This window comes from Anas acuta, chromosome 12 (assembly GCF_963932015.1).
Source record: "Anas acuta chromosome 12, bAnaAcu1.1, whole genome shotgun sequence".
Lineage (NCBI taxonomy): Eukaryota > Metazoa > Chordata > Aves > Anseriformes > Anatidae > Anas > Anas acuta.
In genome coordinates, this window is record NC_088990.1 from 11,049,291 (window position 1) to 11,063,675 (window position 14,385).

A 14,385-nucleotide genomic window follows, 5' to 3' on the forward strand; every position below is an offset into this window, starting at 1 on the left:
CCCATGCAACCTGCAGAAGTGCTTGTCCTGAAGTGTTTTCGTGGTGTGCACCACATTTTGCTGGCCCTGACTCTGCAGGGCCTGACCCAAAACAGGCCTAAGCCTGGCTGGACATTGCTCCTGCTCCCTGCCCTGGTGACCACTGTGGAGAAATGCAGAAGGGTGGGTCTGAAAAGAGACCAACAACCGCTCCAGACCCTCCTCACCATGCTTTGAGTACAGGCGTGTTTCAGCCATGAGGAATGGGTGCTGATGCTGGACATGGGACATACCAGATCAACCCACTCCACCTCCCCTTTGAAAAGTGCCTTAAATCTGGGGGGTTGTAGGAAACTATGATGGTAGCAGTGGTGTTAGACAGCAAAGCACCAATGCTCAGAAAGGACTCCACGCATCCTGGGAGGAGACGCCCCAAGAAAAGGGGATACAGGAATGGAAAGGGCAGTCACCAGGATCGCTTTCAGCTCAGTTCGTCACCTGCAGCAATGCGACATGGCGAGAGGCTCCAGGGGAAGACTTGAGAAACCTCCACCACCCACACAGGCCAATTCATTTATTGCCTGTTTCCTTCCTACCTCAAAGCCATAGGTTGTAATTTTACCCTGTCTTCCCCGTTGTAATTTTACTCTTTGTCTTTATCAATGTTTTAATGAATTGTGCTTGACCCTTTCATTGGAAAAGGTGGTTTTTAATTCCCTCCCCCCCTCCCCGTCCCGTAATTCAGCAATGAAATAAGGCAGCTTATTAATTCCTGGCTCCACTCCACAATTTTCTCTTGCAGGAAACACTTCTGCTTCCAGGTAGACTGCAATAAGAGCGCTTAGCACAGCTCTCTGCTGCGCTGGAATGAGTCAATGTGAGTTCAACCTTTGGAAAATTGTTTCTTGAAGGCCAGAGACATTTGTTTGTCCTACCCTTAAATGTCTTTCACTGACATATCACAGCAACCACAACCCATCACTTAGCACCCTGAGTGACAGCACAGCGTAACTGATGGCCCAGTGGATGCCTAACAGGATAAAAAAGAACATGAAATACTCTAATGTCCACAGTTAATGGGGTCAAAGGAGGCCTACTGTAGACAACTACATCTTCAGATGACTTTTGACTGTGCTAGTACAATGCTTCCTTATCATCATAGTTCCTAGTGTTTTTAAAGCATTAAAAATATAAAACAAAACAATGAAATGAAATGAAATGAAATGAAATGAAATAAAATAAAATAAAATAAAATAAAATAAAATAAAATAAAATAAAATAAAATCACCACAACGAATCCTACAATTGTTCTTATTTTTTTTCTTTCTGAAAAACCTGCTTGTCACAGCCCCTTTTAGCTTCCTATCTTTCTTCATTTTCCTACCAAAGCTTGGTTTGAGCAAAAAGTACTCAGCCTCCTGCACCTCTTATGAGATGCGGTGTCCTCATTCACAGTGTTATTTTTTTTCTTTCTTCTTTCATAATGGACTTGTAAACAGACAAGGTAGCTTCTATTGTTAAACAAAGCAGCAAAAGCCTCCAGGACACGAGAAACACCACCAGTAATCTCACTTAAAATCAGGTTTGAATTTAAGGACAAAGCAAAACGAGAATGGAGAATATGGAGGATAAATTCCCAAGGTCCTTCTCACCCTAGGGACTGCAAAACAAAAGGTCTGGAGAAGAAGGAGAAAGCCACTGGCAAGTGAAGATCAGCTTTTAGGAAACAGATTTTGCATCTCACATGCAGGTACTGCAGGGCTGAGAGGGGTTGCTGAAGGCTGTGACCTCTCCAGGGATGTAATTATTGCTGCTTAACACCAGCCTTCTGCTCGAGGTTTTTCTCAGTAAGGCCTACAGAGGAGCTTCAAGCCTCATGCTGGGCTGCTCTGAGCTGACACAGCTCTGCCCTGCCACAGCACGTGGGGCTGGCGGTGCCGAACCCAGCAGCGTTACAGATGGGGTCTCCATCTATGGGGATCTTCCAAAAATGTCTGGAGGTGGCCCTGGACAGGGGAGCAGGGATTAGACCCAGGGGTGCCCCCAACCTCAACCATGCCGTGACCCTGTGATTCTGTGAGAGATCGAGCATGGAGGATTTCTGCCTCCCCTGGGATTCCTAGAAACTGGCGATGCTTGGAAAGCAAGAAGAGGCTGAAGGTGTTGCATTGCCCAGCTACAAATCCTCTTGGCTGCTTTCAGGGAAAATCCCACACCAGCAGCACAGAGCATCCCCACGTCTGCACCTACATTGCTCTCTCCTGCCTGTGAACATGCAAAGCAACTTTCTGAGCTTTCTTGGCAATGATTTTCTAGGTACAACTGCACTAAAAATGCTGTGAGCGTGCTACGGGCAATTTAGGACAGGGAGCCCTTGTATAATTTTTTTTTTTTTTTTTTTTTTTTTTTTGCATCTTTTCAAGCTTTGGTTAAACTTTTCAGCAAAGTTCAGGAGCGATGTGGATGCTGCTGGTCTGGCCTTCCTGCCCCAGCAGCTCCCACTAGGGCTGGTTCCCACCTGGGTGCAATGCCCCACTCCTCATTTTTGCCCACACGACCACTACATGAAAGATGATGGGGGAAGTAGTGAAGTTTAATTTCTTCCCCAGAATAGTTTTAACATCTGGATCAGCTCTCTCTTGTCTGTAGAGTGGTCCAGCTGCCATCACATTGTTCCACTGGGGGCACAGAGGTGAGAACAGCTCAAGCCAGCCTTGTCCCCGGGTCATTCTGCACCCGGTTCACGTTCAGCAATCAGGCGCTGAGCCCCACAAGCAGTTGTGTTGGCAACACTGAGGCACAGCCACACAGAGCGCAGGGCTTTGCACTGTCTCTGCTGTCAGCACGGAGGATTGTGCAAGGGACTTTGCCTGCCCAGGCCTTGGAGCATGTTCGTACCGCACCGAAGCCTGCAGCTCTCATGGGTGAAGAAGGCTGTCTGGAAGTTATTCCTCCTGTTTTCTAGTTGAGTAGTAAAACGGGTTCGATATAGCTCCTGTGAAAGCTGGTAGGGGAGAGTTGCACTGATGCCATCCCAGCAGCCCTTGACTACAATCTCCTTGTGAGACATCAGCCAACCTCAATTCCCAGTAAACAGGAATCAGAAGAATGGCAGGGCACAACACAGTTCTTTAATCCTAAAATCTAATGGGCAAAACCCGAATTAGGGTTCTCACTGCAGTTTGCAAACTCCCAGGGATACAGAGCTTTGCTCTGTTTGATTTGGTGCAGGAATGGATCTGGAACAAGGGCAAGATTTTCCATGTTGGTGGTTGATCAGTGGTTGTACGGGGCGCTCTTTGTTGAACAGTCATGTTGGCTCGTTGGTGTACATGCCAAGAAGCCAAACGGAGAAAAATCTGCTTGGGGCATGCCCTTGGAGTTGGGGAGACCAAAAAGCCAGAATGAAAGGTGTAAATGGTTTTAAATGCATACAGATGACATCTGTATAATTAATTACCTTGATTTAAGTTACGCTGATTTTTTTTTGTGTGTGTGTGTGCGTAGATAATGCCGAAGGCTACACTGTTATCTTAGAGAAATGTTTGTGTCTGGGGATTCGTTCTCACCCTGCCAATAATAAACCTTCCCTGGAGTTTCTGAAACATTAATTACAATTTTGTAACACACAAGTTTTGCAACCGGCTCAAGGTAATTCTCTATAACACCACTCTCTGACAGAAACAAATTAATTGCTGATTTGAAAAATGACAGTTGCCTAGGCATGAGTGCTCAAGACTTTGCTATGTTTGTTATGAATAAATAAAATGGGTCTCACCATGCTTGCCAGCCCGCTTGCCTACATACGCACACGCACACCCTCTGACACAGCTTGCACCTGGGAAGAGCCCACCTCCCCCAGACAAATGCAAGCTCGAACAACCTCAAGCAGGAGAAGAAGCTGAAAGCAAGGCTCTCAGACATAGCCGGACAACACAGTGTTTCCTTCCCTGCCCTAAAAAACTGGGATGGATAGCTGCTTGACTTGTCAGCCCACCTTGGCCAATGGATGGAGTGGGGAGTGGTAAAAACCCCATTCTGAATGGTAAAAACCCCATTCTGAATGGTAAAAAAACCATTCTGAATCCTCCTCCTCATCCTGCTCCTAAAGCCAGTTCATGCTGTAGTGGGAAGCGTGATTCCCTTGGGCAGGAGCTGCCTGTTACAGGCCCATCCAGGTCCACCAGAGCACAGGTCCCATCCAGGTGCCATCAGAGCACAGCTGTGCCCATGGAAGCTGCTCTTTGCAGCACCTTTTAATCCTTTTTGGGTTTCTGCTGTCATATGGAGAGGAATTAGCCTCTCAGCCGGGCACTCTATGGCTGCCTTTCCTCCTCATCCATTTGGGATGGAGCTAAATTCCCATTGGCATTATATTTCTTAATTAGCACAATCACTCAAATTACAGTGGCTTCCCTGCAAGCCACAACGTGTTCAGGACTGTGGCAGGTCTTCATAAATTGTATAAGAAATGTCAGCTATCTTAGCAGTTATAGCTTACAGCTCCCAAGTAGCTTTTTATAGAGAAAAAGACGTGCTAAAAATATAGGTACCAGTCGTGATATTGAAACTCTTTTCTCAATGCAACTTCCTTTGCCCTTTCATTAGTTTCAAGGGACTGGCTGTCACCTCCTAAAGGAGAAAGGTGTTAACACCAATTCAGAAATGAAGGAAGGGAAGTGATGGGTGTACACATATGTATATGTCTGCATATAATATACACATATACACGTCTATATATAGTATATGTATATATATTACCCATTGGACTGGGGACAAGGAAAACAAAATTACCTAACTGATGAGAAACAAATGCTATATGAACAGTACTGTACATGTAGTATGCGATATAGATGGTAAGGTTGTGTCACAAGGAAGACAAACACAATAAATATTTCTGGCTTTTATTTACAACAGAAGGAGAATGGCACAGTCACACCTTAACACCAAATGCTTCACAGATTCAGACTTGTTGAGGTTGGAGGCACGTCTGGAAGTCATCTGGCTGAATCTCCCTGCTCAAGCTGTGTGACTCAAGAGCATGGCCAGGACCACGTCCAGGTGGTTTTTGAAGATCCCCACGGACAGAGACCCCACAGGCTCTCTGGGCAGCCCATGACAGTGCTCCATCACCTGCACAGCACAGGAGCGCTTCCTGATGTTCAGATGGAGCCTGCCCATGGAAGTGGTGGAGTCACCATCCCTGGAGGTCTTTAAAAGATGTTTTGATGTAGAGCTTAGTGATGTGGTTTAGTGGAGGACTTGTTAGTGTTAGGTCGGAGGTTGGACTAGGAGATCTCTTGGTGGTCTCTTCCAACAGAGATGGTTGTGTGGTTCTGTGAAGTACGCCTCTGGCTCTCTTCTGGCGAGGACCCAGCACCGGACCCAGCGCTCCAGGTGTGGGCTAACTGGTGAACTGGTGCTTCTGAATCTATCTGTAACTACAGAAAGCACTGAGCACAAGCCATCACAATAACCTTTTTTATTTTTTTAAGCGGTGGGATTTAATAACGAGTACCCCAAAAGTGCTAGCAGTTAAGGAAGTCACCAAGCAATCAAAACCAATAGTCGATAAATCCTAACGACTGACGACGCAAGCTCCATAGGACTGGGGAAAAACCCAGCCCTGGGTTTTCACATTTCCGAAAAGCGAGTGGGCGGCCGCGAAGCCTACAAGGGCGGCCCACTCACCCGACAAGAACCCTGAATAAAACCGTGCGACCGCCGGCTTTGGGGCAGAATAAGGACAAAAAAAAGCCAAAAACACGGTGTTAATCAGCAGCTGACGAGCACCCTGCCTGCCCCAGAAGCCGGATTTGGGGCGAGCGGAGCCACGGAGCGCCTCAGAGCGGGGCCTGCTCCGTGTGTGTGTGCGGGGCCCCAAGCACGGAGCGGGGGCTCCCGGTGCCAAGCAGGGCCCAGCCCGGCCGCGGCCCCGTCCCCGTAGGCCCAGCCCGGTGGCGGTGGCGGCGGTGAGGGAGGGGAGCGGAGGGGGGGGGGGGCGGTCTCGCCGTGCCCCGTCCCGGCCCCGCCCCGCCCCCGGCCCCGCCCGCCGCCGCCGCCGCCATGTTGCGGCCGTTGGTGCCCGGTGCGGGGTGAGGCCTGCGCGGGGCCCCGGCGGCTGCTCGGTGGCCGGCGGAGGAGCCGCCTGAGCGGGTGAGTGCCGCCCGCCCGCCCGGCCGCGCCGTGGGCCCGCCCTGCCCTTCCCTTCTTTTCCTCTTCCCCTCCCTGCCCTGCTCGCTCGCCCTCCGCCCAGCCCCGCGGCTGCCTCCCGGTGCTGCTGCCGCCCCGCGGGCAGGGCAGGGCGGCCCCACCGCCACCACCGCCACCACCACCACAGGCAACCGTGGGGCCGCGGTGGCGGTGAGGAGAGGAGAAGGAGGAGGAGGAGAGGAGAGGAGGAGGCGGCTCCCGGCCGGCCTCCGCGGCCCGGCCCCGGCGGGCGAGCAAACTTCGGCGGGGCTCGCCCACGTGTGGGGCCGCGGGGCTGGGCCGCGGCGGGCTGACAGCGCGGCCGGGCTGGGGGAGGAACGGGAGGGAGGGAGAAAGGGAGAGGGAAAGGGGGGGGGGGGCGGCCGCCTGCCTGCCTGCCCTTTGTGTCGGGTGGCGGGGCCTGAGCGCTGCCCCCCGGTGCCGGCTGCGGGTTGCAGCCCCCCGGCCGGAGCCTCCGCTGCCTGGCAGAGTTCGCCGAGCTTTGGGCTCGCTGCCTCTTGACAGCCCCTGGCCGGCCCCGCTGCCAGCTGGCGGCTGCTCCCCGCGCTTCCCCGCTCCTGACAGCCCAGCAGAACCCCTGGCAAGCGGTCCCGGCCTGCCTCCGCACCCGCTCCGGGGAAAAGCTGCTTTTTTCCGGGCCTGCCGTCGCAGCAAGAGGTGTTTTTCCGTTGTACCTAACTGTTGTGTTGCAGCTGTATGAATATTTATTGTCTCGAGACGCCCAGCCTCGTGTAATTGCGTTTTTGTGCTCTTGTGTTAGGTGGCAAGCCTGAACTTCCTCCTCGAGCAGCATGCTACGCGCTGCTTGGAAGTCTGGAGAAGAGGAGCCGCTGCGGATCTCCCAAAGTCCGCAGGAATAACGCTGCTGGTGAAAGGTTTGTACAGGACGGGTGCGGGAGACACCGGGTACTGAGGTACCTCTGCGGAGTTGGGAAGCTTAAGCCAGAGCAGAAGGCCCTAGGCTTTGCCATAGCGCCTGCAGCAAGTTCGCGGGGATGGCATGGAGACATCTAGGTTCCCTGCCTCCTGGAGAAACACGCTGTTCTGCGGTTGGCTTTGCACAGTGAAATACATGTGTTTTACTCCGTGAGTCCTTGTTCTCTCCGTATGTTACTGATCTAACCCGTTGCTTTGGAAGTCTCAACCTCCATGTCTTTTATAGGCAACCAGAGAGAGAAACTTGGCTTCTGAGCTTTGTTTCTAAGGCAAGTCTTTAGCAATGGAAGGATGGAGTAAGGATGGAAGTCCTTATTTTCTGCTTTCCTCACAAGCCAGTTCGTGGAAAGTTTGGGCAGAATTTCCTCAATATACTTGTCCCGTTTGTTATCTAAGAGCAGAAATAAGTAGTGTCTAATCAGAGTTTTAAATTTATGTCACTTATAAGCTCTTCCATTGGCAAGATGTGTATGCAGTCTTCTCTAGAATTTGTGTCCAACTTTGATTTTCTGAAGGAATTGTAGCTTTGACAAGTTTAAGATGCGGTTTTGTGTAGAAATGCTTGAATAGAGGCTTCTTCTCATAATAGTAAAGAACACGAACTCGTCTTTTATAGGCCTGAAGACGTACACGAAATCTGAAAATGCAGGGTTTCTTCCAAGAAAAGCTTATTTTGTAATGCTGCGGATACCTTGGATTCATTTTTGCCTCGTGTTTTAAAATACACATCCAGAGATGTGGATAGGTATTTGGGGGTGAAAAGAGAAGGGTCGAGTGATTGGCAAGCTGATTTTTCTGTATATAAAACTTGGGTGTTCCAGGTTACGGAACGAAATGTCTTCCTCGCGTAGGGATTTGTGTGCCAGGAATCTCAGCAGCTGAACGATGCCTTGCTCCTGCCCAACTGGCACAAGTTTTCCCACCCAAAGGAAAGGGAGGTTTCAGGTCTGCGCTCCTTGCCAACTGCAATAATCTGTGATGTTTCTAAACTCATTATCAAGTGCTGGTGATTTGAAGCATATGGGTAATCCTCTGGGCTTTGGGGACTTAACTCAAAGCACCGTTGCCCTACCTGGCTGAGGGATGGGACTTGTAAATTACTGCAGAGCCGTCTGGACATTCATATTTGTGGTTTAATTTAAGAATGAGAACAAGTTTAAGCTAAACCACAGCGAGCCACTTTTAAGCCAAGTAAATCTCCACAGAAGTGTGTTGGAGTAGATTAACCAAAGCAACACCTCCAGGGCTTGTCTGTAGGCACGGCTGAACTAATGCTCGAAGACCAGTATGCCTCGTTCTGTGCTGCGGTGATTTCTCCTGGCCCAGCTCTAGAAATAGAAATGCTGGTTCCCTCTACCAGCAGTCTGCCAGGAAGAGTTCTGTTTTGTTTGCTTTTAAATGTGGCATTTGATGAACTTTTTTAACCCAGTCACAAATAATAAAAGCAGCCTTCAATTAGCAGCTCCCAGCCTGTTGGGGGAGGTGTCAAACAGCTACTTTCTCTCCCTCTGCCTCGTCCCAAGGTCCTTGTTCCTCCCTGCCTGCACCTCTGCTCTCAGCTCTTCCCCCTTCTTTTGGGCTCTTGCCACTCCTTCCGTCTCTCTCACTCGCTGCTGGCTTTGGCAGCACGGATGCAGCCCAAGTCAAGTGAGTGTGGCGGGACTGACTTTGCCTGTGGGTGCTCCTTGCCAAGCAGGAACTGGTGCTCTGCAAGTTTACTTGGTGCTCTTCGGGCCTTTTCCTCCCTGCATACAGCAGTTTGCTTTCAAATGAAACGTGTTAAATGATGGCTCATTAAATGTTTGGGAAGTCTATTTGTCGCACCAACATTTTGGTTAAATGTGGGGGCAAACCCCATACAGCAGTGAGCACAAATGCTCAAGCAATTCTGTGCTGTCAGTTTTCATCATGCATCTCATCAGAGCTTTATTATTGCTGTCGTAGGGCTCTGTGGCTGGTGTCTAAGCCCCGCTCCCTTCTGGAGGGCTTGTGAAGAGAGCTGGCTGGGAACGTCATTTCTTGTTACGATTCGGATCTGATCCTTTACTTTGTCTTTGGGCAGTTTGGGCCTGGTGGCATCATTATCTAATTAAGGATTGCCCCCTGTTTCAAATAACCCCTGCCTGGTTCGCAGTTTGCTTTGAGCGGCTGTACTGAAATATTTACTGAAGACTTGTATTATTTAAATTGCCCTGCGTAGGGAGTCATCTCAGTTTTCAGGCCTATTTCTCTTGGCCTACCTGTTTACCTCTAGGTTTTTGGCCTTGAAGGAGGACTGAATTCTTCAGAGTATTAGCTCTCAAAAAAAAGAAAAAAAAAAAAAAAACAGTAATGTACTTCTGAATCTTTTAAGTTGAATTTCATGATGACAGTTGTTCTTGGAGGTATCAGGTTGAAACAACATCTTCCCTGTGGGCTCGGTTACATTCAAAAGGTTGTGTTTGGACCAGATGTGAAGGGGATGCCATCTCCCACTGGTTTGCTTGCAACACCGGGAGCAGCTCCGCAGACAACCTGGAGAGGAGAGGTGGTGTTGCAGGACTGTAGATGAACAGCTCCTGTCATTTGTCATCTGTCCCTGTGGCTTGAGCAGGATGGAAACTGAGCTTTTGCTGATTGTCCAGGAGCAGTGCAGGTAGAAGAGGTTCATTCCCCACGATTGCCCTCCGAAGCAGCATGGCAGAAGGAGTGAAGATGACAAAAACTGAGAACTGATGCTAGTGGGAGACCCTCGGTGTGGTGAAAATTGCCTGGTGGCCGCAGTTTGAACTGATACTGGTCACTGATGGGCCAGGAGGAGCCAGAGTGGGGTTCCCTTTCCCTAGAGAGCTTGCTTGGCCTGCATATCTTTGTGCCAAGCAAGCTGTGTTTAAAAAAAGGTGGGTCCCGCAGAGCAAATATCTTTGTGTGTCAAAAGTCAATCTTGGAGTAGTTGAAATGGAAGTTGAAGTGTCTGCAGCAGATGTTTCTAGCGTTTGTACCATGCTGCGTTAGTGTTTTGGGTAGTTTGTGCTTTTTGTCACATAAGTCATTTGCATCAACATCTTACAAAGTTTGTCCTTGAGAGAAATAATACCTATTGCATTAAAGGGTAAATTTATTGGGGGAGATGTTTAATTCATCCTAAGTCCAGCCACATTCAGAGTACTGAACCATCACGATGACAGATGCACAAATAAAGTAACACACCCTTAATCTAGTCGCGTTCCATGAACTACCACGGCCACGCTTGAGGAGTTTGGTCATGTTCAGTGAGAACTACCATGGCTTGATTAACGAGTAGTGCAATTTATTAAAGCAACAGATGCACAGGTTCTTTGGATTGCTTGTGATAAATTCACTGTCTGCAAAGCACGTGCAAATACCAAGAGTGTGAGTAACACTATCTGGCTACAAACGCATGAAAAGATATAAAGTGACTCTGTAGAGATTTCTGTTTCCCAGAGAGGCGCGGTTACACCTTGGAGGCAAGTAGCTTTTGGGATGGAGGTGTGTTTTGGTATTAGAATGGACAAAGTTCATCAAAAGGACAGCATTTTGTCTAAAACACGGCAGGCAGTTGGCCCGAGGTAGCAAATATGCAGCTTATCGGTTCCGATGTACGTTCATGTTCCCATCTTATCACTGAGCCTGGTTATGGTGTCTCCACTCTGCTCCACCCTCTGTACATTTCCTCTTAGAGTCAGCACACCAGGTTCCTCTGGTGTGGTCAACACCTAAGGTTAGAGGCCTAGGGAACTTCTGTGGAGTGCAGCTACACTCTGCCCTAGAGGCTTCTTCAATGCTGTACCTTTTCTTTAAAATGTGAATATAAGTTTAATTTCTAAGGCGCCTCTGGCAATTACACCTTAACAACTGACAATGTATTTTGCTTTTAATTGTAGCTTTCATCATGGGGGACATGAAAACCCCAGACTTTGATGACCTCTTGGCTGCTTTTGACATCCCTGATCCGACAAGCCTTGATGCCAAGGAGACCATCCCATCAGCTGGCGAGGAGAACGAGAATCACCTGAAGTCATCGGGAATCTGTATAGATGAAAACGTGTCCTTGTCCCACTCTTTGCCTCCCTCTGATGCTCCTGTTGTGAGTGTAATAGTGAAGAACACGAGTCGCCAGGAGTCCTTTGAAGCAGAGAAGGAGGGAAATCACCTGGGGACTGGTCTGCTGCACAACGGGTTTCGTGGCTCTGATCTGCCATCAGAGGCTCATGCTTTAGTGCATAATTATGGGAAGTTTGAGTCGACTTTTATCAATGGCGATAGCTCAAGAAGTTACACTGAAAAATTGGACCAGTCCAAATCGGAGCCTTTGCCAACGTTTAGTCAGTTTAGCCCGATTTCCAGCCCTGAACCAGAGGATGCGTTCAAAGAGAACAGTATTGGTGATAAACTGAAACATGCCCAAACTCCATATTTTCCACCGCCTTCCATGTATATACCAACAGGAGCCTCAGTACTAGATCATTTTAGGAAGGTGCCAGAGCCTGAATTAAGCATGTTTGATCAGTACTGTAAAAAGGATCAAAAGATGGAGATCCACTTCCAGCCAGATAGTAGGCTGGAAATGAGCAGGAGAGACCAAGACAAAGCAGCAGAGAGGTTTGTGGAGTCAAGCAAGGACTTGGTAGATACTAATAGCTTTCTTGGAGAAGGCTTGGTGTTTGGAGATCTCCCTCACAATAATTTAGGAGAAGATAAAGGGTCTGTGCCCGATCTGAACATGTCTTCGTCAGTACCACCTCGCCAGAGGTTAAAGCCAACTCATTCGAAGTTGTCATCCTGCGTGGCTGCGTTAGTAGCTCTTCAGGCCAAAAAGGTTGCCTGTATTCCCAAAGGCGATCAGCCGAATCTTACAAAGGAACCTGGTCCTTTTAAAGATGGGACAAAGGGAAGTCCAAAAATGCCCAAGTCGCCAAAGAGTCCGCGAAGCCCCTTAGAGGTGGTGAGGAAGGCCAGCAAGCAGCCCGAGAGTCCTCGAAGCGTGTGCAGCGACAGCAGTGGGAAAGGCTCGCCTTCCATGGCAGCCGGCTCTCCGCCAGCTATTCCCAAAGTTAGAATAAAGACTATCAAGACATCCTCTGGTGAGATCAAAAGAACTGTTACTAGAATTTTGCCAGAAAATGACGAGCTGGGTAAATCGTTAGAAGAGTCACCTGCAGAAACCTCATCTGCTGAAGAGTTTATCAAATCCTTCCCTTCCCCTGACACTAGTGCAGTTATGGAAAGCGAGGCTAGCAAGAACTCAACCAAAAATGGGGCTGCTTTGGCTATCCAGCTGTCGAACATAGCGAGTCCTTACGCAGATGGTATGAAAACAGATCTTGCTGCAAATAGCACCTCTGCCGTGTCTTTATCTCCTCTGCCAAACTGCAGCGGCGGTGCCATAAAAGTCGGTTTCACTGGGCAGCAGCTGAGCAAGAGGCAGCAGCAGAGTATCGTGGTGCAGCCGTCCAGCGTGACCACCTCCAGCCTTCTTCCCAAAGCCGTGCACTTGGCAAATCTCAACCTAGTTCCGCACAGTGTTGCTGCTTCTGTTACGGCGAAGTCATCAGCGCAGAGGCGGAATCAGCCTCAGGTGACTCAAATGTCGGTGCCGCTGGTGCATCAAGTCAAGAAAGCTGCTCCTGTCGTTGTGGAGGCATTTAACAAAGTACTGCACAGTGCCAATCCGGTGCCAATATATACTCCCAACCTTAGCCCTCCACCTGACACCAGTATTAATTTACCTGCCTCTGGGTACTGTTGCCTGGAATGTGGGGATTCGTTTGCCTTAGAGAAAAGCCTGACTCAACACTATAGTAGGCGAAGTGTTCACATTGAAGTCATGTGCACTCAGTGTTCAACTATGCTACTTTTTTTTAATAAGTGTAGCTTGCTTAAACATGCAAGAGATCATAAGAGCAAAGGATTTATCATGCAGTGTTCTCAGCTGTTGATGAAACCGATCTCCTTAGACCAAATGTTTTCACCTTCTACAAGCTCTTCAGCATCTTTGGCTCCTCAGACTTTGCACTCGCCCTCTCCTTCACGTAAACCCAATGCTACTTCAGGAAACGGGGTAGGAATTTCTACTAACACTCAGCCCGCTTTGCCTCTGTACACGGACCCATTGCGACTAATCCGTCAAGGACTCAAGTGTTTAGAATGTAACAAGCAGGCGCAGGATTATGTTGCTTTAGCGGCTCATTACCAGAGAACCTCGGAAGATAATGAGAGACTGGTAAGTCATCATTTTAATGTTGTTAGTTAAATCTGAGTTTAAAGACACTGTCCTCTAGGGAAAGAAGTAGGTGTCATATTGGCAAATGAGTTGCTTTGTTTAAAAAAAAAAAAAAAAGTGCTTGCAGGGAACATTTGGGATATGTGTGGGCCCGGATGTGTGCATCTGAAGGGATGTCTTGGCATTGCTTGCTTACCTTCTTTTTACCCTTTGCCAGTAAAAAGTGGGGACTGTCTTTAATTATGGGGATGACAAGAAAATAGCTGGAGGGAGGCTATGGAGATCTTCTGAGCATCAAAGAAAGATGGTGTTGGAGATCAGAGATCACCAGCAAGCACATCAAGTGCTGAGAAGTGCCTTCAACAGGCTTTTGTGCTCTAGGCTTGGGTACAGGAAACCTGACAGAGCTTAATTTTACCTTTCCTAGAACTTTTGCCAAAATCTTTGCATTATACTTTGAACTTTTGGTGCTGTTTTTTAACTTTTAGACTGGTAAAACATATATTGGGATGGAACTAGCTGAGAGGCCAGCAGCCTCTACTGATGAAGAGGAAGGGGATGCTCCTCGTTACATATCATGATGATACACTTCGGTGTGTGTGTGTGTAGGGTTTTTTTGTTGTGGTTGCTGTTTGTTTTTAATTTATTTTAGAGGATATGGTCAATTCAGTTTAAGTATAAACTGTCCTAAAGTTGAACAGGAGGAGGAATCCTTTTTGCTTACTTCTTTGTGTGAAATGAAAGCTTTCCATGTCCATCTGGCTGCCAGCTCCACTTCCCATGCTCTCCTCCATGAGCTCTGTGAATGAGGACACCGTGCCACCCAGTGACCTTCTGGGGTCTGACCACCATTTTCTGCCGTGGCCGTTGCGGTGTCTGCGTGCTCCAGAGCCTCCCTTTACTTGTTAAATGTCCACCAGGAGCATTGAGGTTACTAGCATGGGCATGCAGTGGCCCCGTTTAGATGCTTTGTTATCTTTCTCTTAAATTCATCAGCAGCAAAAAATGGATTATGGCTGAATGGTTGTGTCATG

The 14,385-nt window shown here is 48.6% G+C and overlaps 1 protein-coding gene across 2 annotated transcripts in view; it reads left to right on the forward strand.

Moving 5' to 3' along the window:
• The first annotated feature begins 5,992 nt into the window (after positions 1–5,992).
• ZNF592 (zinc finger protein 592) overlaps positions 5,993–14,385 on the forward strand; it is a 40,453-nt gene continuing 32,060 nt past the window's right edge. Inside the window, exons 1-3 of one of the 2 annotated variants that reach the window (XM_068695289.1) lie at positions 5,993–6,135; positions 6,953–7,067; positions 11,013–13,351. In XM_068695289.1, the coding sequence (XP_068551390.1) occupies positions 11,021–13,351 (2,331 nt within the window). In that variant the 5' untranslated portion in view covers positions 5,993–6,135; positions 6,953–7,067; positions 11,013–11,020. Of the gene's footprint in view, positions 6,136–6,525; positions 6,850–6,952; positions 7,068–11,012; positions 13,352–14,385 lie in introns of those variants that run through there. The other variant, XM_068695290.1, reaches the window with a different exon arrangement.